At 34.6% G+C, this 26,554-nt stretch overlaps 1 protein-coding gene across 20 annotated transcripts in view; it reads left to right on the top strand.

Moving 5' to 3' along the window:
- Window positions 1-26,554, top strand: part of ADGRL2 (adhesion G protein-coupled receptor L2) — a 609,194-nt gene that overhangs the window by 507,763 nt on the left and 74,877 nt on the right. For all 20 annotated transcript variants that reach the window (XM_034653754.1, XM_034653755.1, XM_034653756.1 and 17 more), the window contains one exon: window positions 19,672-19,885. In XM_034653754.1, coding sequence (XP_034509645.1) covers window positions 19,672-19,885 — 214 coding nt within the window. The remainder of the gene's footprint in view (window positions 1-19,671; window positions 19,886-26,554) is intronic.

The following is a 26,554-nucleotide window of genomic DNA, read 5'->3' on the forward strand; positions in this document are numbered from 1 at the left end:
CTTTGGGATCATGACCTGAGCCAAAGGCAGATGCTTAACCAACTGAGCCACCCAGGTGCCCCACCAGTGAGTTTTATTTTATTTTTTTATTTTATTTTATTTTATTTTATTTTATTTTATTTTATTTTATTTTATTTTATTTTAAAGATTTTATTTATTTATTTGAGAGAGAGAGAGCATAAGCAGGGAGAAGGAGCAGAGGCAGAGGAAAAGGCACGCTCTCTGCTGAGCAAGGAGCCCTGTGCAGGGCTTGATCCCAGGACCCTGGGATCATGACATGAGCTGAAGGCAGATGCTTAACCGACTGAGCCACCCAGGTGCCTGAGTTTTATTTTAGCATTTTGGAGCAGTTTTCTATATCTTTGCAAAATATCTAAGCAAACACATAAAATCTTGAATGACGAATGACCACCTTTGTTGATTAAACAAAAAATACAGTGAGAAAAATTTAGTTAGTATTAATAAGTTAAAAAATGAATTTGATGTGGTCTTTCTGTCATTTCATTTCTGGTCAGATCCTTACCTGTTTGAGTTTGTTTATTGTTGATATTGAGGTTTTTGAAACATTGCTTTCCCTGAGGAACCTTCCTTGATGGCCCTTCTGTCAAGAGAGTTACCTATCCTTTATGAAGTCATTCACCTTTCTCTCACTGTATCATGTGCTCCTGCTTTATACTTTTACGACTGAGCTGCTTAAAACTAGAAACTACAAAATTCGTTTTAGTATATTGTGTCTTGCGTATATGGTGTATGTATATGTAATCACATTTATGTACTTGTATATGGTGACCACTCGTAGATGTTTCAGTGGTGAATAACTGAGCTGACAAACCTGAAATATGCAATAAAGGTAAGGGAATAAATAGGGAATTGAGTTTAAAAGATTAAAAATAGAATTATCTCAAGGAATTAAAATTTAAAATGGATCTAATAACATATGGACGTATGATGGTTACTGTTAGCATATTAACATGGATTTATTAAGTATCCACCCGCTTTATAGGTGCGTGATTATGATTGTGAACAGAACAGAAACTACATATCCTATAGACTTGCCTTTTCATCTTCAGTCAGAAAGCATGTGAATGCAAATTACAGCATGATGGACACTGAGAAAATGTCATAAAAAATTCCTAATTATCCTTGAGAAAATACTGGAGTTGCTTATTAAAGGTAGTTATATAATTTTGGTTGTAGCAGTTACTGACATTAGATGTTTGACACCACAGTATCTCCCATTTTTGCAGACCATGTAACATTTAACGTATTGAGTCTGAAAAAAGTGAACAGGAAGACTGTTTAGAAGTAGTGGGTGCCATCTGATTATTTTGGTTCAGGTAAAATTGGTTCAGGTAAAATTGAGATATAGGGGCTCAGGGAAGATGACAAGGCTTACATAAAAATACAAGCACATATTTTCCAGCTCCAGAAAGCACACTCCACTGGGTTCCTCTTAAAGCTCTCTATGGCTTAGGAAAACTTATCTGGGCTTCCTGTATAGAATGATCTCTTTCTTTTTCATATCCACAGAGGGCATATCTATATAGACTTTCAATATATACTTTTTACAAAGTAATGTGTAGGCAAGCATATTTCCTCAGAAATAATGAAATGGATTTTTAGGAAGATGATTAATTTATTCAACAAACTGACTTTGTGCTAGACACTATGAAAGCAAAGGTGACCAAGGCAATAGACCAAGATATATAGAACCTTTTAGTCTATTTCCTTTAATTCCTGCAGAGGTTTTATACTCTTTGATCATTTGGTTTGGGTAATAAGAAATGCTGACATCCGACTGCTCAGAAAAAGATTGTAGTAATGTTATGTGTAATGAAGTTTTCATCATTGTAATGTTTGTTACTAACGTTTGGATAACTTTGAGATTTTGCCTATCAGATTCTACTTGTATAATACACAGAAGTGTTGCTAGGTGAGAGAATTATATATTCAAACATACAGTATACAAAACAGGTTTAATACAACCTATGGAAAATATGAAAAAAAATATCAGTGTGTCTATTTAATGTGTGTTTGATGGATTTAATGTAAAAGTCTGGGAAAGGTTTTGAGGGGGTTCTTAGGATTGCAATGATGTCCATGGTAAAATAGGCTAGAAGAGTGTTGAAATGAAGTGGCTTGGAATCTCAAAAAGTAAAGTATTGATAGTTGGACTTGACAAGGTGTCATGGTATATAGTGAGGGGAGCATTAAAGCCAGTCGTCACATTTCCTTTGCAGTAATGTGACCTTGGATCAATACCCCAGAGCCTCTATTTTCTGAGCTGTAAAATTAATATCACATCTATATTAAGTGTTTATTATAACCAGGCACTCTGCTAGATGCTTGGTATAAAAATAGGAGTAAGTATTCCTGCCTTCAAGGAATTTTTGGTCTTAAAGGAGAAACACATAACTAGATAAGCTTGAAGCCATGTGATAAGTGCACAGAATGCCCACGGATGCTTTTGTCAGATTATGATACAGTTTAGGAGGTGAAGTGGTATAGCATGGTTATATGGTCAGAGGAGGTTTTTTCTGTCTCTAATGTTAAAAAGGGATGAGTAAAAATTCACTGGGCAGGCAGTATATTCTGTGGATGCAGCCAGGGTTATAGTGATAATTAAGTGAGATAATGTAGGCTGTATCTAGAATATGTATGTAAGTCCTTTCAAGTCCTTTTTCCTGACCTGTCTACCAATGTACTCTGTGCACACACACTTGTGCACACATGTGCACACATGACCCAATTAGCAAGTGAACTTTGTGCCCTCAAAGAAACTATTGGGAAGAGAAATGGGAACAACATGGACTAGTTTATTTCTAATTACCTATAATTATGATTTCACAATATGCAAATTATCTACATATAATGAGTTATTCAATTATATCTGGTTTATAATTTACCAGTTATGCTGTTTCCTTAGTTTATTGGAGGTGGAACCCAGAACCTATGACTAGGTATCATGAATCACTTTTTAAGAAAAGTTTGTTGGCAAAATTGAGCACTTAGAGTTGCCGTGCACTGTTTTTGAATACTTGACATGTAGTAACTTATTTTAGTCCTCACAAAACCCTATGAGGCATAAGAACTATTATTACCTCAATTTTACAGATAGGGAAACTGAAGTATGGACTTTTCCATCTGAACAGCATCACTTAGCTAATAGAGGAGCCTAGGTTCAAATCTAGACAGTGTTCATCTGAAAAGTAGCATATGATTAAGAATTTCCTGGAAATAAGCCTTCTTGTCCCAGAAGATGAAGACTTTCAAGATAAATGTGCAACCAACAGCTAGGTTTGAAAGCACACAGGAAACAGGCAAATTATAGAAGTGGATACTTTTCCTATGAGATAAGGTGGTTGACAAGCTTGCAGAATACTGTTGCAAAACAGAAACTGGAAGTCAAAAGTCGACATCATCAGGGTGGGTGGAGAGAGCATCTCACTAAAGGGCAGAACTGGTTCTTGGTCTCTGCATTCTTGGGGAATCCTGAGGAATATGGATGTGCTGGCTCTACTCTTGTCTTTTCAGTAAGACTCAGTGTATAGAGTGGTGCATGTGGGTCACTGTGATACCCGGTGACCCCTCCTTTAATGCTCTTGTTCCTTTGGCAGTAAATTCTCTTTGAAAAACCTACCGTTTATTACTCTGATTTTGGGAGTCTTGTGAACATGCTTTGTATACATGTGAAACTTACCCCGTCTCTGAATCAGGTGTGCCTTCTGTTGGGGTCTGATGGTTTTATACCATCTCTTCTGCTAGGAAAGGCTTTTAGAGGAGGGAGCTCTTGAGCCTTAAAGAAGGGGGTGGCCTGGAAACTGGGTGTATAGAAAAGAATTCCATGAATTGTATGAAAAAAGTTACAAAGTCAAGAATGCACATACTAGATTTTAGATTATAAATAAATTATTTAAGATTAAATTCCGTAGTGTAAACAGATTAACTTTGTACATTTTAATACATTATATGGAATGCATAAATTATTAGCATTTTCTACATAGCACCTTGCTGTCACGGGTACCATTTGCTTCTTTCTTCTACATGAATAGTTAATTCCATAAAAATAGATTATTCATCTGGCTTTCAGCATGTAAAAGTTAACAGAGACAACAGCAAAGTGGCCACCCTGGGATGTACTTGGAGGAAGTCTGGATTGAGCTGCAGGAAATTTGGAACAAACGGCGAGAATAAAGTATGAGTTGGGAGAGGTGGGCAATAGGAAAAACCCATGCAATCTACAGGAGACAGGCCCCTGCATGAGCAAAATATTTCTTACTGAATAAGTATGCTTCAGCATAGATTATCCAAGAAAAATGTATCTCAGATGCAGTGAGGGAAGTGTGATGTAGGGAGTAGGGATATACGTGATCTGTGGAAAAACCACCGGGATCTCCCATGTCCTCAAAGGCATCCATTATGCATAGTCCAGTAACTCAGAACCAGGAGGGTCGGGAAGCACTTCAATTCTCAGGCTGAGATATGGTGTATTTTCAAATTGTTCCCATAAAGGAGAACAGGATTTCTGTTATACTCCCAGGCTGAGTATTTTTTCATTTACCTGTTTACCCGCGTTCTGCTTCTTGGTATCTCAGGGTTGGTGGCCAGTTTTCTTCAGCTCTGAGCTGGTTAGCATAATGGTCACTGCTGTGCCAAAAAGGGTTTCCACTTCCTGGATTTTTTTCCCCCTATCTATCTATCTATCTATCTATCTATCTATCTATCTATCTGTGTTGAAGTAGATTTATAATTCCTTTTTACCATTTTCTGGGAATACATTCCCAGGTCATTATTATTTATTATTTATATTTACTTTAGTCGTTATATTTATAATATAATATTGTTGATTAGGTTTGCATCATATTCTATTTTATTAGTCTACTTTTAAATCATTTCCCTAATTGGGATCTTTGGTTTGTCTCAAATTTTTCATCATTACGAATATTCAAATCTTTGGCAAATTTTTGGGTTCTTTTTAGAGCATATTCTTACAAAAGGAATTTGATAAGGTTATTTTGGAAAGATAGTACCAATTTGTAAAGCCTCAGAAATAAATGAGGCTGTTTTATAATACTCTAACAAATTTTTGGTAATTTATAGGAGAAAATTTTACCAGACTTTAATTTTTTGCCTCCTTTTTCTTGCCAGTTAAACTGAGCATTGTATATGTTTCTTTATTTCATTTTCCTTTCTTTTTCTTTACCTACTTTGAAATTAATACTCAGCATTTGTAAGGACTGCTTATATAAAGTATTTAACCTTTTATTATTTGTTTAGACAGTTTATCGTGGGAGTTGTAATTTTCTGAAACATTCCTGTTGTCGTTATAAATCAGATTCACCTAAACTTACTCTCATTTTCTGATAAGAAGCACTGCTTGTTTTTGAGATTGTTATCAAGCTCTTCTTCTATTTTTCTTTTCTTTCTTTTTTTTTTTTGCCTTGAATAGTAAGGGAATTTTTTTTTTAATCTGGTAAAACTTCAGCTTCATAAGGGTGAAATGACAAGTATTTGACGTTGTAAAGGGAAATAAACATTTTTTTTAGAGTTTATTTATTAGAGAGAGACAGAGAGAGCACAGGCAGGGGGAGGGGCAGAGGGAGAGGGAGAAGCAGGCTCCCCGCTGAGTGTGGAGCACGGGTTGGGGGGGAGCACTCCTTCCCAGGACCCGCAGATCATGACCTGAGCTGAAGGCAGAGGCACTTAACCCACTGAGCCACCCAGGTGGCCCCAACGGAAATAAACATTTTAAGTACCAGGGAAGCGGCATTAGAGTAGTACACCAGGGCAGAGCAACACTGGTTCAAACAGGGTTTCTTAGAGCCTTTTTCCTGCAATTCCTTATAATTCGTTAGAATGTCTGAGTCCAGAAGTTGGAACTGCTCTGTTGTCTCTGTACTGTTGGTACCTGTAGGGAGCAAGTATGAAAGACAACAATGGGCTATATATGTAGGGGCAGGGCCTGTGCTTTTGGATCTGCTACCATGCTGTTTCTTAGTTCCCTTGATGTTTAGTTTGGCAGTTAAATATGAGAAAGGATATAATTTTAACTCTGCAGAAAAGTAGTGGTATTTCGTTTTTAAGGCAACATTTTATAACTTTACAATGTCAGGTTAAATTTCTCTCTCTCTCTCTCTCTCTCTCTCCCTCTTTGTTTCCCTCCCTAAATGTTCTGGTGACACATATTTGAGAATAGTTTGTGTGTTCTTTAAAATCTCGTCTTTCATNTCCCTCTTTGTTTCCCTCCCTAAATGTTCTGGTGACACATATTTGAGAATAGTTTGTGTGTTCTTTAAAATCTCGTCTTTCATTAAAAATTGAACAAACCTCAGCAGCCCAATACAAAAATAATAACACCAAAACCAGCCATGAACGGAGTGATATTGTCATTTAAGGAATTATTTGACAATCTTTATAGCATTTTGGGAAGCTGTTTCTGTTTTAACTCATAGTATCACAGTTAGCAGAGGAGTGAGTACTTCTGTCAGTCATCGCTTTACCTCAGGGAGGATTTTTACCACTGAGTGGGCTTTCTGTAGTTTGTAGAAGTAGTGCAATTGCCTCCAACCTGAGAGTTATTAGTTTCTTTGGCTTATTCCAAAATAGTCCAGTGGAGGAATTTGAAGGTGCTTGAGACACAAATACATAATGGATGAATGAATGAGCAATAAAGTGTTTGGGTGAGGCTGCCAAAGATGTTAGTAAGAGATAACATTATAGATGCTATTTTCATTTAGTAGTGGTTTTGATAATTTTGAGTTTGCATTTTGAGGTAAAGTTCACAAAATAGGCTCACTACTGCATTTAGTTTCACTCATTTTGTCATTTTGCTGTTTTTAATTTGTCTAGGAACATTCATTGAAGAAAGTAATAGCATAATGGTACAGTGTTCACTGGAGTAATTTTGTTTCCTATACATCGTATTAGCCATTTGATTAGTTGTTTCCATAAGCTCCATATATTTTTTATTTTTTATTTATTTTTTATTTATTTTTTTTTAAAGATTTTATTTTTTATTTATTCGACAGAGATAGAGACAGCCAGCGAGAGAGGGAACACAAGCAGGGGGATTGGGAGAGGAAGAAGCAGGCTCATAGCAGAAGAGCCTGATGTGGCTCGATCCCATAACGGCAGGATCACGCCCTGAGCCGAAGGCAGACGCTTAACCGCTGTGCCACCCAGGCGCCCCCATACATTTTTTAGAAATTTATCTTTCCAAACTGTTCATGAGATAAAAATATCCTTCAGCTGTAAAGGAAGTCTTACATGTTAGGAGTGATGTCCAGAGTTTGGGTTAAAAAAAAAATCACGTAGGGCCACCTGGGTGATCAGTCAGTTAAGTGTCTGACTGGATTTTGGCTCAGATCATGATCTCAGGGTCCTGGGATCAAGCCCCGCATCAGGGGAGTCAGCCTGTCCCTTTCCTTCTGCTCCTCCCATGTGTGCGTGCACTCTCTCTAAAATAAATAAATACATAAAATCTTTAAAAAAGTAAAAGAAATTCATGTATGTAGCATAATTTAGAATCAAATTTTAAGCATTATTTAAGAGAAAAAAGGTAGGAAGTTTAAAAATCAACTTTGGTGTCCTGAGTAGCTTTTTTGAGGTGGGACAGTACTACAGTAAGGATTTTTTCACCCTAGAACCTTACTGAAAGATGCTTTCTCACTCCTAACAGAAAAGCCTTTCTTTGATCATCCATAATATTATTGTGTTCAGTTAAAACAACAACAGTTCTAACTTTCAGAAGTCCTTTGAGGTTTTAGGGAAAGAAGAGTGCCTTTTATAGCATGTAAAGGAAAGACATGAAATTTCTCCCTTCTTCAGTGGGGAAAAGGTTAAATGGCTGACACTTTTTAAATGATCGAAGTGTTAGTGTGGGTGACAGTCTCTGAAAAGTCAAGATAACGTTGAGACTGGTTGCAGGATGCGTTAATCTTTCCTACCTGAAGTGAGAAATAAATACTTCATAGGAATGTATATGGAAGTATAATGTCTTTTCCTTCTAGGACACTTGCTTGAGTCACCTGTGACTGAATGTGATTACCTTTGGATTGCTGTTTGGGATTGAGAGAAATGAGTGGGTGGTTTCAGTGCAGTTTCAATGTAGTTAACTCAAATAAGTTTTAGAATTAGTATTAATTTGGCCCCCTTATTAGATACCTTTAATGAGGAAGCCAGTTGTTACACAGGTAATTTCTTTATGACTTTATAGAGTTTATTGTTGTCAAATAAAGGTAATTGACATGGAAATATTAAATTCATTTACATTGTTGTCCCTCTTTGATTGTACTTAAATGTACCTTTTAAAGCATGAAATAATGGCTGGTAGTTTCTTGTGGGGCTTTTTTGGGGTTTTTTTTTGGCATTTAAAAAACATTAACAAAAAAACCTCAGAATCCAAATTTTGACTCTCTTTGATTTAGGAGACCTATCTGGGGAGTACTTTAAATGAGGGTCTGCCCCTAAATAGTTTTGTCAGACTAATACAGTGACAGGAAAGGAATAGAATCTTGTAGCTAGTATGGTTTGGGGTAAGTCACTAGGTGAGGGAACAAATCACAGTTTTGCATTTTTGCTTCTTTAACTGCTTTTAAGAACAAACACTCTTGAGGCTGGGTAGGGTGGGAGTTGCTAATAGAATTTATAACAGAATAGTAAAAGAAAAAATTGTTAGAAAGTTATATTAATCAATGTGGAAGTAGAAATAAATTGTTGTACCTGAGGAGATGAAGGAATTGTTGTTTTGTTACTTGTTCTGTGATTGTATCGCTGGGTTTTTTTTTGTCAGTGAATAAATTACACAGAATTATTTAAGACTTTTAATTGGATAATGCAATGTTAATGACTTGAGAAATTTCATTTCTGATAGTAACTTCTTAATGTTAAACTGGTTTTAACTAGTTACAAGACATAATAAATGTAAAGAGTGTTTCCTCTTTAGTGGGTTAGAGAAAAGAGGGGTAAAGTTGTTATTCTGGTTTTTGTAATGTTTTTACGTGTACTCCTGGATGATTATGAACTCCAGCAGATGGTCAGTCATTTAAGGGTGCATTTCATAGTTGAGGCCCACTGATTTGGTGACTCTAGTGAAGATGTCATCTTTGTTACATTTATATTCTTTATTTCCTGATATCTGGATTTAAAAAATTTTTAAAACATTTTAACATATACAAAAAGATAGAACTGTGGTGTGTGTTTTTTTCCCTTATAAAAACATCTTCATTTTATGTTCCTGGGTATATGTGACATCTTTTTGTATAAGGCATTAAGGTATAAAATACAGCACAAAATAAAATTAAGTAAAAATTGAATGCCTGTTGTGTGTTATGCATTGTGTTGGAAACCAAGGATACAGAAGTAAATAGGATTCACTTTTTTCTGTTGAGTAGCTCAGAGTTCAGTAGGGTAGGAATATTTAGTAAGGAGACTGTTAGAAACATGTTGCCTCTGACAGAGGAGCTCATAATTGTTCATTTCCTTAGTTCAATCATACATCCATTTATTTAATATATCTTTATTTCATGCCTTCTATAAAAAGAGCACTGTCAACTGACTGTTAGGTTTTGGCATTATAATGGTGAACTAGATAGATGTGGTACCTTACCTTAAGGAGAACTCACTACCTGTGTAAATTACCCAGGCACAGGGATCATTGTCATGTGTGTTCACTGTTATATTGCAGTGTCTAGAAGAGTGCTAGTAGATACATAGAAGGTGTGCAGTAAATATTTACTTATTGGAAGAAAGAAAATAGATGACCCAAAACCTGAGCTCAGATTCTCTTTTCCTCATTGTTGGAGAAAGCTTGATAGGATTTTGGAAAGTAATCGTTGCCTAAGAGAAAAATGAGTAGAATATTCTATACAGAGGTAATAGTGTAAACATAGGCACTGAGGGGCACCTGGGTGGGCACAGCGGATGAGCGTCTGCCTTCGGCTCAGGGCGTTATCCCGGCGTTGTGGGATTGAGGCCCACATCAGGCTCTTCCGCTATGAGCCTGCTTCTTCCTCTCCCACTCCCCCTGCTGTGTTCCCTCTCTTGCTGGCTGTCTCTATCTCTGTTGAATAAATAAATAAAATTAAAAAAAAATAAACATAAGCACTGAGTAGTTAGGGTAATATTGAGGCTTAATACAAAACTCACTAATTTCTTTAAAAAGTAGATCAGAATTAAAATATCCTATATTTCTGAACTTTGAAGAAGTTATAGCTTTTGTTGTAACTATTAAAAGCATCTCTTCATGTGCATGCATTATTTTAATACACATGCTTATCAGGAATTTTTCTTTTAGAGCTTGATATTAAACTGATAGTATTATATAACTAAATTGCTGTATTTTAGTGGCACTTGTGACTTAATAATCAGTGGAAGATAATTTACAAATTTTTAAGTGGGAAAGATCAATTTCTTTCTAATAAGAAATTTAATCCCAAAATATTTTGAAGGACTCATAATGCATACTTTCTCCTTAAAATATCCAGAAGCTTTTCACAAGTGGTAATAATTGAACCTAATAGCTGAACAGTACTTTTACATTAGAACAGTACTTTTACCTTGAGTGTACAAAATGNTAAAAAAAAATAAACATAAGCACTGAGTAGTTAGGGTAATATTGAGGCTTAATACAAAATTCACTAATTTCTTTAAAAAGTAGATCAGAATTAAAATATCCTATATTTCTGAACTTTGAAGAAGTTATAGCTTTTGTTGTAACTATTAAAAGCATCTCTTCATGTGCATGCATTATTTTAATACACATGCTTATCAGGAATTTTTCTTTTAGAGCTTGATATTAAACTGATAGTATTATATAACTAAATTGCTGTATTTTAGTGGCACTTGTGACTTAATAATCAGTGGAAGATAATTTACAAATTTTTAAGTGGGAAAGATCAATTTCTTTCTAATAAGAAATTTAATCCCAAAATATTTTGAAGGACTCATAATGCATACTTTCTCCTTAAAATATCCAGAAGCTTTTCACAAGTGGTAATAATTGAACCTAATAGCTGAACAGTACTTTTACATTAGAACAGTACTTTTACCTTGAGTGTACAAAATGTCCAGAATTTGTTATCTTAGCAAGTCCCAAAGATAAAGTTTTCTTTTCCCTTTTGTTGTTCGTATAATTGGATTTAATTATGCATTATTTTTTTCATCCCACATTTATTTGTTAAGATTTTTTTGTGTATTCTAGTGTAAATCATAGTGTTTCTGTTATAAGTTGGATATAAATAAGAAAACTATAAATCTTCTTAAAAATTTTTTGTTCGAAATGTCTCATAATTTAAAATATATCCCCCCCCCAAAAAAAAACCCATCTTGTAAGCCAAAATGACATGAGAAGCTAAGGCATTTCATTTATAAATGTGAGGTGATTATTTTGTAGTTTCATGATCTTAACTTATTTGAACACTTTCACTTTCTTTTATAAGAACTTTATTTTTCTGTAAGGATTTGGTTTGTGTTTCATGCTAACCAAGTTTACTTACACAAAAATTGCTACATTTTCAAGACCAGTGTGCTTATGCTAGAAAATCACTCTGCATTGCTTTATTTTCCTTAATCTTAGCATGAAAACAAATTCAAAGGTGAAAGTTTTTTGTACTCTGTTTCCTCACATAAGACTGATAGGTTAAAAGAACTATATTTTAATGCACATAAAAGTATTAGATGTTTTAGGAGTTGATTGGTAAAAGTTATTTCTTAAACGGACTAATAGAATAAAACAACAGAGTAATAATCTGTAAACTTATGTGAAATGAGTTTTTAACACACTGCCTTTTCATATACAAAGAAGTTTTTAAATTTTATTTATTTATTTTTAAAGTAAACTTTCCACCCAACACCAAGCTTGACTTTATGACCCCAAGATCAAGAGTCACATGCTCTACCAACTGAGCGAGCCAGGTGCCCCTACCAACAAAAGCTTTTTTATACATCCTTGATTTTTAAAATTTTGTTTTGATGACCTCGTGAATATTCAGAGAGAAATAAAAATGTTGAACCATTAGTGAAATAAGTTATCTTTTAGGCTTATTTTTAAGGTTTTCTTTTCATCTAAACTAAAATGAAATGGAAAAAAGTTTTCTGGAAGCTTGTAAGCTGTAGGTCAGCCTGATTGAAATCATGTCCGTCCTTATTAAGTATTTTTCTGATTTCCATTTTAGGAAAAAAAATCTCATTAACATATATAAACAGAAATAAATCAGATTTCAATATGCCAGCACTAGTAGTAGACTGTGGCTTGTGTTAATGTTTCAGTAGAGCTGGAAGTCACAGCCTCAGTTCCATAGAGGTCCCTGATAATCAGAAGGCATGGTGCTTGCCGGGACCCTGGACAGCATGAGCAGTAGCGTCCATGACAGGGTTTAGTTCAAAGTAATTAAGAAAAACAGTACCAGAAAAGTTGATGTTTTTATATTACAGCTTAATAAGACTTTTATAGGAATGTATGATTTTACAGAAATGTATGTAAAGAGCAGACTGAATGGAGACAATGTTAGGAAAGTAAAGTTTTCATAATCCAGTTTCCAAAGTTTATCAAAAGTATAAGCTTATGGCAGAGTATACTGTCTGTTGCCAGAGTAGCATATATTCTTGCAAAAATACTCATATGATGCAAAATACAATGACAGTTCCAATTCTGGTCTTACAAATTCCCGTCTCAAAGCAGTGCATCTGTTTATTAGACGTTATCCTCTGAATGTGAATGATTTCAGTCCTAAGTCACTGCACCTGTTGCCAGGAGGTATTTATTCCAATCACTAGCCTAAACTCAGAGAGTTATTGCTTGACATTTTATAGCTTGCGGGGAAAAAAACCTGTCTTTTCAAAATCATTTGTTCAGAGTGGAGAAAATGGAGCAAAACAGTTCATTTTACTCTAAGCACCGCTATTTGGCGGTATTCACATTTGCACAGCGCAAAGCTGCAATATTGATTTTTTGTTCACAGGGCCTCCCACAAGTTTTTTCTTCGATTGTCAGGGCTGCAAGATGGATTGGATTACACTTTGTTTGTTGGGATGCTTTTTTTTTTCTTTGTTGAAATAGCAATAGATTGAAAACACAACTTAGAATAAATGTCATAGTAATAGTATGATTAAAGGGCTTTAATTTGGGAACTTCTTTGTTGATTACGTTGATTGGACAGTTTCATTGAAAGCTTGACAATCAAACACTATTATTTCCTTTCCTACTCTTCTTCCCCTGAGACTGAAAAGCACTCCGTACACCCTACTGTGTCCTCTGCAACAGGGGTCTGCAAACCTGCTGCTAATTGTCATTATCGTTTGAAGACGCATTAGAGTGACATTTAAGGATATGAACCTGGGAGCTGCAGTAATGTATCTCAAACCTTGATTTTATTCTTACTGGATGGTATGATGACAGAAAAAGTAATGTTTCTGTGCCTCAGTTTCTTCCTCTGTAAAATGGTGATATTAGTAATACCACCTATGCAATATGGTTGTTTTGAGCACTTTAGTCAGTAAATATTCTTCAAGTCCTTAGAGGAATTTCTGGAGATGATGGGGTGAAGAGGGTGGCAAATCTCTCCCAAACCAAGTGTAAAACTGAACAAAATTGTGAACCACAACCATTTAGGGCTCTGGAAATTAACCAGAGCCAAATAAGAAATTGGGAAGCATTTTATTTATGAAAAGCTGTAGAACTTCTGGTATGAACAATGGAAGTTCAAAGCCTTCTAGCCTGGGGCTGCTCCTAGCCTCCACCCTCCAGTCCTTGGCTAAGTCTTTGTGGTAGTTTCATTAGGGCAAGGCTGGCCTTGAAATCAGTGACTGCTGCCAGAGAGAGTTGGCTTGATTTGGAGTGGAGGATGGAAACCCGTGCCCAGCAGTGTTGCCAATAAAAGTAGTAAACTGTGGAAAACAGATGGGAAAGACTCACAGCTATGCTAGCCTGAGGTTGTGGCCCCTGTTGGGGAGACTGGAGGGCCAGTCTGAAACAAACCCAGGAAATCTTTGAAATGAAAGAGCCAAAGTTCTCTATGCATTCTTGACTAAGTGGGTAGCTACACACACATGCCAAAGAGACTGAGAGGAGTTGGCAGAAAGTAAATAACCCAGGCTGACTTGAAAACTGCCTGAACTTTGAACGCTCTCCCTAACACATACTCAGATCAGTCAGCAGACGGTGGAGACCTTGTTATGGGTTCATGGTGTTTATGTAAAGACTCTGCCCGATCATTGGCTGATCACTAAGCTATGCAGAGACAGGGATGATCCCCAGGAAGCCAGGCTAGAAAATAAAAATAAGAATTAAAATAACAATAGTGAGCAGAGACAGCAGCCGCTGACTGAGGGACAGATTCTGTAGATTAAATCCCGTCAAGATACTAAAAAGAAAATATTACAGTAGCAGCAATTCTCTGGGGAGGGAAATCTGGATCCACAGTTGCTAACAGAATATTATTTAAAATGTCTATTTTCCAACAACAAAAAATTTATAAGATATGCAGAGAAACAAGGAAATTGACCCATACTCAGGAGAAAAAGCATTCAATAGAAACTGTGTCTGATATGGCCCCAGATGTTAGATTTAGCAGATAAAAATTTCAAAGTGGCTATTATGAATATGTTCAAAGATTAAAGTAAAACTACAGCTATATTAGAGAATTAAGAGGAAATATGATGGCAATGACTTAATAAATATATAATCTCAATAGAGAAATAAAAACTGTTTTAAAAAGGCCTTGGCACATATTAGTTATTATATCAGAGTGTTGCAAATAAATTAACATTTTCCTTCCCAAATACAAATATCCAGCTTTACCTGAACCCAGAGATTGTGATTCAGCAGGTCTAGATTAGGGCTTGAAGATCTTTTTAAAAACATTTACCAAATGACTCTGATGCAAAATTGTGTTTGGGAATCAATTATATAGTCCTGACAAGTGACTTCAAGGAAAAAAAAATCTTAAAAATACCCACTTTAAACAGTTAAGAATTACATCATATACAAAGGAAGAAAGTGTGGTTAAGAAATAGTAGCCATACCTGTGATGATTTATTTCTGTGTTGCGATATAGTAAGTCATTAACATTGATATAAATAAAGGAGTAAATAAATGTATTTAGGAATAAGATTTGTTCCTTTTTGTCATCACATTTTCTTAGTGAAAATGCTGAATTTAAAAAATTAATATCAGTTGCAACAGTTTTATTTAAGATTTTTCCAAAGTTCCTCCTAAGTACCATTATTGAAGAGGTTGAACCCAAACTCCTTGAAGTTTTTAGGGAAAATAGTGTGAAGCGGCCAAAAAAGGTGCAGCAAGTTACATTTTTCTAAAAAATTTCTGTAAATTTTTCTTGTGATCCCATGATTGACCCCTGTTTATTTTATCCCTTTCACTGTCTTTGATTAAAATAGTTAATCCAGGAAGGTGTCTGATTACGATTTGTGTGAACACTGGCTGCCCAGTCATCACGTGTGCTTTGGAGAATTACCTTGACAGTCCTCTGTAAGGAACATGGTTGTGCCAGAACACATCCATGTGAGCCTTCTCGTGTATGTTTATATTTTAAAGAAATAGAGCAAGTAATTTATTACTTAGTAATCACTTGAAAATGTTAGAATAGCATGTGTTACCTGATAAAAAGGAGCTTGCCTATTTAGAATCATAGATTGGTGAAATTCGATGCAACTTTGAAATGACTTTAATTCTTCAGAAAAAGAAATTAAAGCCCAGAAATGTAAAATGACTTAGTCAAGTTCACAAGGCTGACGCAGACACACATACTTCAGTATTCCGTACTCTTGCCATGTGTACATATTTCAACAGTGTAGATTATGCTCTCTATAATTTATATTTATGGCATACTACACTAAGTTTCCAAAATGTAATTTTCATTATTATCTATATGTTTTGTGAACCTTTCCCATAATTGTGTCCTGTCAAATTTACTAATATTCATTGGTGGATTTCAGATTGCGTGAAGATTTATAAAATTATTATCAATAAGGTGGCTGGAGAAGTCACACAATACTTTTCTGTTTGTGGCCACTAAGAAGATCGGGGGCTTAGGAGTCTGAGAACCCTGTGTGCATTATAGTCAAACTCGTGGTAATCCTTGAGACTCTGAACTTTATGCCTTAGTTTCATACTCCATAAAGTTGGTATTATAAGAGTAACCTACTCCATTGTTTTTTGTTGTCGATGATGATGTTGCTTAGCATAAAAAAAGTGATCCGTATAAAGCATTTAGCACAGTGCCAGAACATATTACTTGGTGTGTAAATGTTAGCTATTACAATAACTTTTCTGTGTCCCTATTTGAATTTTTGTATTTCTGATTGGAAAAACAGGTTTTAAATAAATGAATGTTCATAAACATGTTACTCGCCTGTCTTTATGAAAAACAGTAATGAACCCCAGCAGTACCTAGAAAATAATAAATTGGCAGATTTTTTTCTTTTTTGAGGATGGCGTATCATTTTCATTGATTATAAGTGGTTTATCTGTTTCTAAATGCTAACTGTTTTTATTTCCATAATCAGAGGAAATAGGTATCATAGAGGGAAAAAATTGCAATTTTTTATGGTTTTAATGAACAATAGTTCAGTTTAGCTTTGGTTTGACAATACTTATTGGAATTATTGTTGGAATTATGTGTCATGTACCCACCTAGGCATTGGAATTATAACTAAGAATTCTATCATCATAGTCTAGCAGGGAATATATACATTAAAAATGAATATGCATGGTACCAAGTGGTAATAGTAAGCACTTCAGTGAAGATGTATACAGTTCAATGGAAACGAGGGAGAGAGCAAGAATTTATAAAGGAGAACACTTATGATTTAAAATAATAGACATTGTAGCATTTAATAAAGCAATATGCACAATTAAGATCTCATTCAGTTCTGTGCAGTGAAAGCAGGAGTACTATGATCTCTCTTCTCCAGGAGATTCTATATTAGAAATCTAAACTGATCTTTCCGTCTCTTCTTCCTGTTCTTTTTTCTTACTTTACCTGTTTGGATGACTATGGCTAAGGTTTAAAAATCCTCTCTCTGAATTACCAAAACAGCAGGACACTCAACAATGCAAGTTCTTAAATATTTATCTTTCAAAAGCAGAGGAAAATTAACTTAGAACTGTAACTGTAATACTGCAAGCTATCAATAACAGCAAAAATTAAGGGCTTATTTTAAAAACCACAGTGCTTCATAATCAATCCTATATTTTTGACAAGTAGTGAAAGTTGTGAATTATGGCTCCAAGCCAGTCTTCTAATAATGTGTTCTAACATTCACAGTATTTTCTAATAATATGATTTATTCTTGTTTATTAAGGATTTATAATTACAAAGTATCTCTGCCTTTAAAATACTCTGTGCTTCAATTAAGGAGGGCATATATTGCATGGAGCACTGGGTGTTATATGCAAACAGTGAATCATGGACCACTACATCAAAAACTAAGGATGTACTGTATGGTGGCTAACATAACATAATACAAAATTAAAAAAAAAGAAAAAGTTCGATACAAAGCAATAAAAGCCTATAGCAAACTAAAAAAATAAAATACTCTGTGTTTCAGAATTTTGTACATTGTTTATTTGAATTTCCACACAGCTTTTGTCGCTAAAGTGAAGCTCTAAAGCATATATATATTTTTAAGATTTTATTTATTTATTTGAGAGAGACAGAGCGGGGGTGGGGGCAGAGAAAAAAGCAGACTCCCCACTGAGCTCAATCCATGTGGGGCTTTGGGATCATGACCTGAGCCGAGGGCAGACCCTTAACCAACTAAGTCACCCAGGAGCTCCGTCTAGCTCCATTTCTTTATTCCTTCTTCATTGATATAGGACCTCTCCACACACTTGTAGTAATCTCATGAGACCAATAAACCTTCTTAGTGATGAAACCCTCCAAGGTTGGGGTGGGCTGCAATCCTCTGAAGATTTCTGTGCTCCAAGTTGTGTCTTTCTCTGCTCTCATCATTCCAATTACACCTTTAGTTTTCGCAGTAGAACTTAGAGCTCAGCCAAGTGTGAGAATTGGTGATTTTTGAGTCGTATCCAAGTAGTAACCCAGTCACCCTCCTGGAGGATTATTTGCCTGTTAGAAGGTGCATGTTTTACCAGGTGACTTTTTGTCTTTGAATTAGTGAGAGGCATTGTACAATAAAGTTAAAGAGAACAGGTTTTGGCATTGGATTGACCTGGACGTAACTCAGTTTTTGAACTTGAAGTTCATAACTTGGAACTGTTTACTTCTGAATGCCAGCTTTTTTTCTATAAAAGGGGATATAAAGGATAATTTATGTGATGTGGAGTAACTAAAAGGATAGAGATAAGAAAAAATACTAAAATTATTGCTGGTTTTTCGTAACAGGAATGTTTGAGACGGTGACAGGTTAGAAAATTGAAACACAAAATTGAGGCAATGCTGGAGAAGTTTTTGTTAGTGGTAGCTAACCATGGGTAGAACACCAGCTCACAGAAGGTAGATTTCACTCACACATACTTCTTCCTGGCTCTTCTTGGCTTTCTGTGTGTTTACTCTTTGTCCTGTGCAGTGTTACTACTTTATGGGTCCCCTGGGTGAAAACTTAAAATTCTAATCTTTTATTCCATCTGGGAATCTTTTTCAGCATTCACGAACAGAGGTTGTCTACACTCTTTCTAATACACCACACTTAAAATCATACAGCACTTTTAACTGAGCGCTGTTACGTGCATGATCTTATTTTAGAGTCACACAGGTAGGAAAAGTCACATCACAGGTGTTTCATCTCCATTCTGTAGATGACAAAAGTGGATCTTAGACAAATTTTGCCCTCCCTGAATTATATCAGCTTGTTGGACAGGATTGGAGCAGTGAGTGCTGGCTCCTTTGAATTCCCAACTGCTGCATTTATGCCAGTTTTTAAATAAAGTGTCTATAAATTGACATAAGCTATTGTGCCACTTAATAAGTGTTATTATCATAGTATCTTAGTAATTTTGGGGGGGTGGGAAACTGCTAAGATAAAAGTATTTTTTAAGATAATGCTACTAACAGCAATTAATATGTCTACATTAAATGAGAAAGTAAAGTCAGTGTATATCAGAGCTTTTATTCCACTGCCTAAAGGAAGATTGTTTCTTGATTAATTGTTACATTTTGTATTTGTAAAATTTGTCATTATTTGTAAATCCATTGATTAAATTAGTCATTTTTCTTTGGATTTACTCAGAAAGAGTCACTTAGTTTCTGGTTTTGAGTAGATTATACAGAAAATATTTTGTTTGAATAATTTTAAGTTGTATTATACAGGTGAATAGTCCAGCTAAAGATACATATTTAAAAAACGAATAAATTCTTGACATATAGTAAGGAGTCAAGGAATTATTTAATAAATGTATGAATGGATGACTTAAAAAACATACTTTTTGTTACACCTCTAAAATATAGACATGAATCATAGTACTTGAAAATGCCTTATTAAAATAATTAAAATTAAATATAAATTAAAATTAAATTAAAACATAATATTAATTCATATTTATTTATAAATATATAATTATATGTTATATATAATATATATTTTACATATAATATATTTATAAATATTTATAAAATATACTTATAAAAAATAAAAATTAAAGCATAAATGTATTGATTTTCATTTCTTTTTTCTTTTTTTTCTTCCATTTTTAAGGTTTCAGCAGAGCAGCTTTGCCATTCGGGTTAGTTAGGCGAGAATTATCCTGTGAAGGTTATTCTATAGATCTGCGATGTCCAGGCAGTGATGTCATCATGATTGAGAGTGCTAACTATGGTCGGACAGATGACAAGATTTGTGATGCTGACCCATTTCAGATGGAGAATACAGACTGCTACCTCCCAGATGCCTTCAAAATTATGACTCAAAGGTAATTATGTGTCAGTATCCCATTTTAGCTACTGATAAAATTATTACAATAAATAAAATCCAAACTGGTAAAATTATTATAATAATTCCAGAGTAGATGAATTGAGTCCATATGTTAGCTCATTTATTAAACTGAATGAGGCTTTTACCTACTAATGTTGATTTCTGCTTTTAAGCTTTCAACATTTAAATCTCTGTCATTTTTATATAGTTTGATATATCAGAGAATATGCAATACCTATCTTTGATTTTTATATATCATAAAATACAGAGTAAGAATAATATTCCAAATATAATCTTGTTTTTTAGGTCTGCAGAATTTTGGAATATTTTTGTAACATTATGAGTGTTTAACTATCTGGGTCTTTGGCAATAATTGGTCCTTAATTTTTTTAAAGATTTATTTAGGGGCACCTGGGTAGATCAGTTGGTTAAGCACCTGCCTTCAGCTCAGGTCATGATCCCACGGTCCTGGGATAGAGTCCCTCATCAAGCTCCCTATTCAGTGGGGAGTCTGCTTCTTCCTCTCCCTTTGCCCCTCCTCCCTGCTCGTGCTCTCTTGCTCACATTCTCTCCCAAATAAATAAATAAAATCTTAAAAGAGAAAGATTTATTTATTATTTTAGGGGGGGAGGGGCAGAGGGAGAGGGAAGGAGAGAATCCTCAACCTGACTCCCCACTGAGCATGGAGCCAAAATCAAGAGTCAGTTGCTTAACTGACTGAGCCACCCAGGCACCCTACCCTGGTCCTTAATTTTTTGATTAATATTTTTTATAGCAAAAATAAGCAGAGGAAGTACAGAGTTACCATATTCCTATTGCCATAGAGGCACAACCTCCCCGGTTGTTGACATCCTGCATCTGGGTGGCTCATTTTCTATAATAGACGAACTGACATTGACACCTCATTATCACCCAAAGTCTATAGTTTATGTGAGGGTTTATTCTTGGTGTTGTGTATGCGATGGGTTTTGAGACATTTATGACGGCACACATCCACCGTTGTAGTATCATACAAGGTAGTCTTGCTGTTCTAATAGGTATGTAGTGATACGTCTTGGCTTTGATTTGCATTTCCCCAATGACATGTCATTATGAACATTTTTTAATATGCTTACTTGTCATTGTGTATCTTCATTGGTAAGGTGTCTGTTCAGGTCTTCTGCCCATTTGTTAATCAGTTGTTCATTTAAGAGTTCTTTATATATTTTGGGTAACAATTATTTATCAGATAGGGCTGTGGCAAATATTTTCTATCAGTTTGTGGTTTATCTTCTCATTCTCTTGAGCATTAGCTTTAAAAAAACAAAAACGGCAAATTCAAGTTAAGAAAACATATAGCGTGCTTTCTGTCTTTCTCTCCTTCCATATATTTATCTCATTGGTTAATATCGTGTTTTTAAAATGATGTGTTGGAGGGGCAACTGGGTGGCTCAGTAGGTTGAGTGTCCAACTCTTGTTTTAAACTCAGGTAATGATTTCAGGGTTGTGAGAGCAAGCCCCGAGTCTGACCTTGAGCTTAGTGGGGAGCCTGCTTGAGATTCTCTCCCTCTCCCTCTGCCCCTCCTGTTTCTCTCTCTGTCGCTCTCTCTCAACTAAAGAAATCTTAAAAAAAAAAAAAAAAGATTTTCTAAAAAAAATTATGTGTTGGAAAGTGTGCTTTAAAATTTAAAATATATAAATGATATTTCTGAATGGGATAATTGCCTTCCTACTTATAGGTAGAATACCAAAAAACTTCTGAATACCAAAAAACTCTGTCTCAATACAGAGCACCTAATTCCTAGCCTCTTTTTTTCCTCAATTTTGCACACTTGGCATCTTAATTAAAATTTTCTTATATATAAGATATTAAAATCATGGTTAGTTATGGTCAAACTATACAATAATATCCACCAATCAGAGTTATTTGGAAGATGGAAATTCTCTGAAGGAACATTTAAGTATCACAGAGTTATTATATATTATTGGTATTGTATTTTGTTTACTCGGAAAACCCTTCATCTTTCTATTCAAAGCTTTCACCCTCTTCTCCTGCCTCTTTTCCCCCTCTGAACACAGTATTCTATCTAACTTTCTAGCTTATTTACTAGTGTACTTTAAAGTAGAATAGCAAATTTTCTAGGCTGGGTCTGATTAGTGTAGGCAAAATGAAAACATTGAAAGGTGATAAAAGGCAATGAAAAAAAATGGAAAAACTATTTTAAAAAAATCCATGCCATAAGAATATGGGTACAAATTGCTGTAAAATCTCTGATTTCACAGAGAATATATATTAGCCATGTTATAAGTAGCACATTATAAGTGGTTTTTCTTTAATGTTAATACTGGTCAAGATTTTTTTTTTTTTTAAGAAACCAGAGAGAACAAATAAAGTACTTTTCAAAGATTTCCATCAAAATGTTTTTATTTGGGGGCACATGGCTGGCTTAGTCAGTAGAACGTGTGACTCTTGATGTCAGGATTGTGAGTTCGAGCCCCACATTGGGTTTAGAGATTACTTAAAAAAAAAAAATAAGATCTTTTTAAAAAAATGTTTTAATTTTAGTTCTTAAAGTGTCATTGTTAAAAAGTTAAGGCAAAATCTCATTTGGATAAATAGCACTTGAGAAATATTTTTAAAATTTAAAACAAGTTCTCTATGGATTGTGTAGCATTTGGAATCTGGCTTATAAATAAATCATAAAACTTAACTTACCTTCTTTGGAAGAATGGATTCGGTGCTCCACTAAATTGTAATAGAACAATTTGCACGTAGTGTTTCAAAATTGGGGAACTGCCCATGCTAGGGAGACAGTAAAGGCAGCCACTAATAATGAACCATTTATCTCTTCTTTACATGTTGAACTGTTTAATTGTAGTGATATTAGGTGAGTATTTAGAAGTAGGCCAGAGAGAAGTGGGAAGTAAAGAATTATGTGCAATTACCTGTTTTTACAAAATTGACAAGCAAAAATCAGAGGAGTTGGTACAAAGATAGGGTCTGGAAGAGCTGGCCTTGAGGAATTGTACATTGTAAATAACTTATTGTTTGCGGATGTCTACATTTAAATACATAGATCAATATCTAACAAAATGCATAAGTCTTAATCATATTTGTATCAAGTATAATTACATATTAAAGGAAATATACAAGATAAGTTATTTTCATTGTTTCATTATGTTATAAAAGAAGGGCTGCATTTTTTATAAAACTTTAAAAGGAGCTAGAGTTTGGGGGGTATTTAAATTCTGTGGAAGCATGCATTTGTTCACTGTACCCTTGTTACCAAAATTTCCAAACAATTTAAGATGTATTAGTGTAAATAAGGGGTTAATTCCAAAACTAGCTGTAGAACCCCCATTTTTAAATTGTTGTAATATACTGGTGGCTTGTGATTATTTAGTCAGCACAATAACAGTTTAAACTAGAACACTTTAGTGACAGGAAGACAATATTAAGAGGACTTAGAAATGAGTTTCATAGCGGTAGCTTATAAGTACTTCATTCTGCATATGTCAGAATATAAACCTTTAAGGAAGTCTGCCATATATGACTGGTATGTAGTTTCAAATAACTGTAAGAAAATATGTAGACAGTATTTTTGCAGCTGAATTATTACTGAATAAGGATCGAGTGCCCTTGGTTTTGTTTTTGTTTTTAAGTAAGCTCTCTGCCCAGTGTGGGGCTTGAACTCACCACCCAGAGATCAAGAGTCTCATACTTCACCAACTGAGCCAGACAGGCACCCTTTTTTAAATATATCCCTGTTTTTTTTAATTGAAAAATACTCTTACAGTGTTGACAAATAAAGTAAGAGTTATTTTTACCATATTCCTAATAATTTATCAAATTTTCTACTGATAATTTTCAGAAAATGTGACATTTAATAATGCAGAAAAGAGAATTTTTTGCTTTAAGATAAAAAAATTTTCTCTCTAGAAAGCTCAAATAAAAGGACTTGAAGTTTTCTATTAAATTTCTAAAATATGATAATGGAGATAAACACAAATTTCAATACCATTGAAATTAAAATATGTGTGTGTCGTATTTCAGGGCTTTTTCACCCCTCCCTCACTGTCATCACTTCAACAGTTGAGAGTCAAGTAAATAAATACACTTGTAATTTTGACTGTGGTGGTGGTTAAAGTATTAATTATTGTTATTCATTCTTCACTTTCTATTTCCTATTCACTCAAAAGTGTGAAACGAAGTTTCTATTAGAAATTGATAGTACACTTGTTTTATAAGTACAACAAATGGCTCATCCGAGAAAGTGAGAAATCAAATTCTTCCCTAAAATGCTATGTATTTTAATACTTTCCAAGATAATCTCCATTAGAGATAATGTTTTTAGCACTCTTTGAAGATAATTATGAGGTACCTTAAAATATTGTGCAACAGTTTTAGCTCTTTGATTTCGTTAAAGCAACACAAACAAAAAACCTTACTACTACTCTGAAGTATTTGATGAATAAGGAAATTAGAATTTTGCTAACAGTATTGGGTTTCTGCGGCACTCAGGTACAATCTGGTTTCTTAAAGTGATGTGCTAAATTGTATCTGAGATCATCTTCCAGTGTCATTTATGACTGTCCCTTTGTTCATGTTTTTTGCTGTGAGAGCATGCCCATTCTGATCAAGGTAGTTTGCTGCCCTAAACAATGCTTTATAATATGCCCTTAAGTTTTTAGCACTTTGGTTTAGAGATCTGAAAGTAAATATGTACTTTTTAAAAATATTTAATGTTAGGTTAATGAGCATGGGTAGGTGAGGTTTTACAGCAGCTGAGTTACAGAGTTAACTCGTACTATCAGATATGCATGAGTGTACTTTTATCAATACAAAGAGGTTCTGAAATTAATACGTGTTCTCCTCAAGAAAATAGAAAGAATACATGCCTCAGTTTTTCTTATGGTAGGAAAGGTATATTTTGTATAATTGATTCAAAAATAGGCTATTGTTGTTTTGAAATTGTCCAAGGACAATAAAGGACTGCCCTAGACATGGAGAGCTAGCCTGGCTCCTTTAAAGCTTCTGGCCAAAATTTTAGCCCACTTGTAGACAGCAACTGGCTAGAACCTCCTAGCATAACTACATGTTGTTTCTTATTAAATAAAGTTCAGTATATTTTTGGTTGTTATACTACCCATTTAAGTTTCTTTAAGTTAATTGGGGAACAAGCTTGTGTATAAATAAGTAGTTCAGCAAGCAGTTTTTTAAAAAGATTTGACACTCAGATACAGATGAAGCAAATATAAATGCAAAGTTCACATTTGCTGGTGAATAGATGATGTCATTCACAGAGGTTCTGTAGTTTGAGCATGCCAAAACTCTAGAGAACACCTGAATATAGGGACAGAGGTAGAGTTGCCATCAAGGGAACCAGGACAGGCACAAGAAGATAATGTCTCATAAAGCCAATAGCAAAGTTAATAGTAATATCAACAGTAAAATAATAATAGTAAACAGTAAAAGACATACACTTTTTTTTTTATTGATGTTCAAGATGTTTATTCTATCTGGACAGCCCAAATAAAATACGTAGGGTTTTCATGATAGAGTTTCAGAATAGAAATCAAGAAAATGACATTCAGCCTTCCCTAGACCAGAAGAATTAGGTATTTCCCTAGTCACAGAGCCCACAATTAATAAATACATGACCTAGGTTTATAAAGCGGGGGTACAATTCAGGGACTTTTGTCTTAAAGGAAAAAATCTGCTTCTAGAACTTGGGTGCAATTTCATTAAATTAAGCTAAATAAGTAGGTGACAAAACTTATTTCAGACCCTAGATCTTTTCCACATTGGTTGGATGATGGAAGTAAGCTCAAATACGTAGGAGCCAGAGTAATCTATTACCATCCTGTATCCCATTCAGTAACTTTTCTATCCTTAAATTTCACTCTTCTAAAACTGTCAGTGTCCCAACTTATTATCTCCAAGCACAATTATGTTTTATTTAACATGTCAATCCAACAACAACTCAAGTGGTTGCAGTTTCTTGTGTGAATTTGAAGAAATGTGTTATTGTATATGTATGTGCATTACTTTTTTTTCCATGCCTCATTCCATTACAGTAGATACAGAGTGAGTCTCGAAAATTTAGTGCATATTCCCAGCATGTTGTTAGAAGTAAGCCTCCATGGAAAGGACCATGCATGCTTTAGCCTGAAATAAGCACAAGGATCTTTCCCCCTGCCTTTCCACCTCCCATTCTTGCTACCAGTCAAGGCACATAACTAGGGACCCTCTGTAGGGGTGGGGTTGGGGACATATGAGATCGTTTATATTTTAAGAGAGTTATTGAATAACATTGTTAGAACTGCTGAGGAACTTGGGATCCATCGTATTCTAATTCCCTTTCATTACATCAGGGAATCAACTGTCATTGCAATCAGTACATTTTGTCCACACTGCAGCATGTATTTTCTCCTCACTTATTTAAAAAATGTCTTTGGGAAGGTGTGACAGCATGATATCCCTCTTTTCACTTTGTGAACCTTTAAAAAGGTTGAATTATTTGTTATAGGGACTGGAACTTCAATTTGTCTATACCTAGAATCTCATTAACTAATATCTTAATGACATGAAAATTTATTATTAAATAAGAATTAATAACTAGTCTTAATATTTCTGTTATCTAGGTTTTAAAAATATACTTCTGCTATTTTCAAGTATACTGATAAG

This window comes from Ailuropoda melanoleuca, chromosome 2 (assembly GCF_002007445.2).
Source record: "Ailuropoda melanoleuca isolate Jingjing chromosome 2, ASM200744v2, whole genome shotgun sequence".
NCBI lineage: Eukaryota > Metazoa > Chordata > Mammalia > Carnivora > Ursidae > Ailuropoda > Ailuropoda melanoleuca.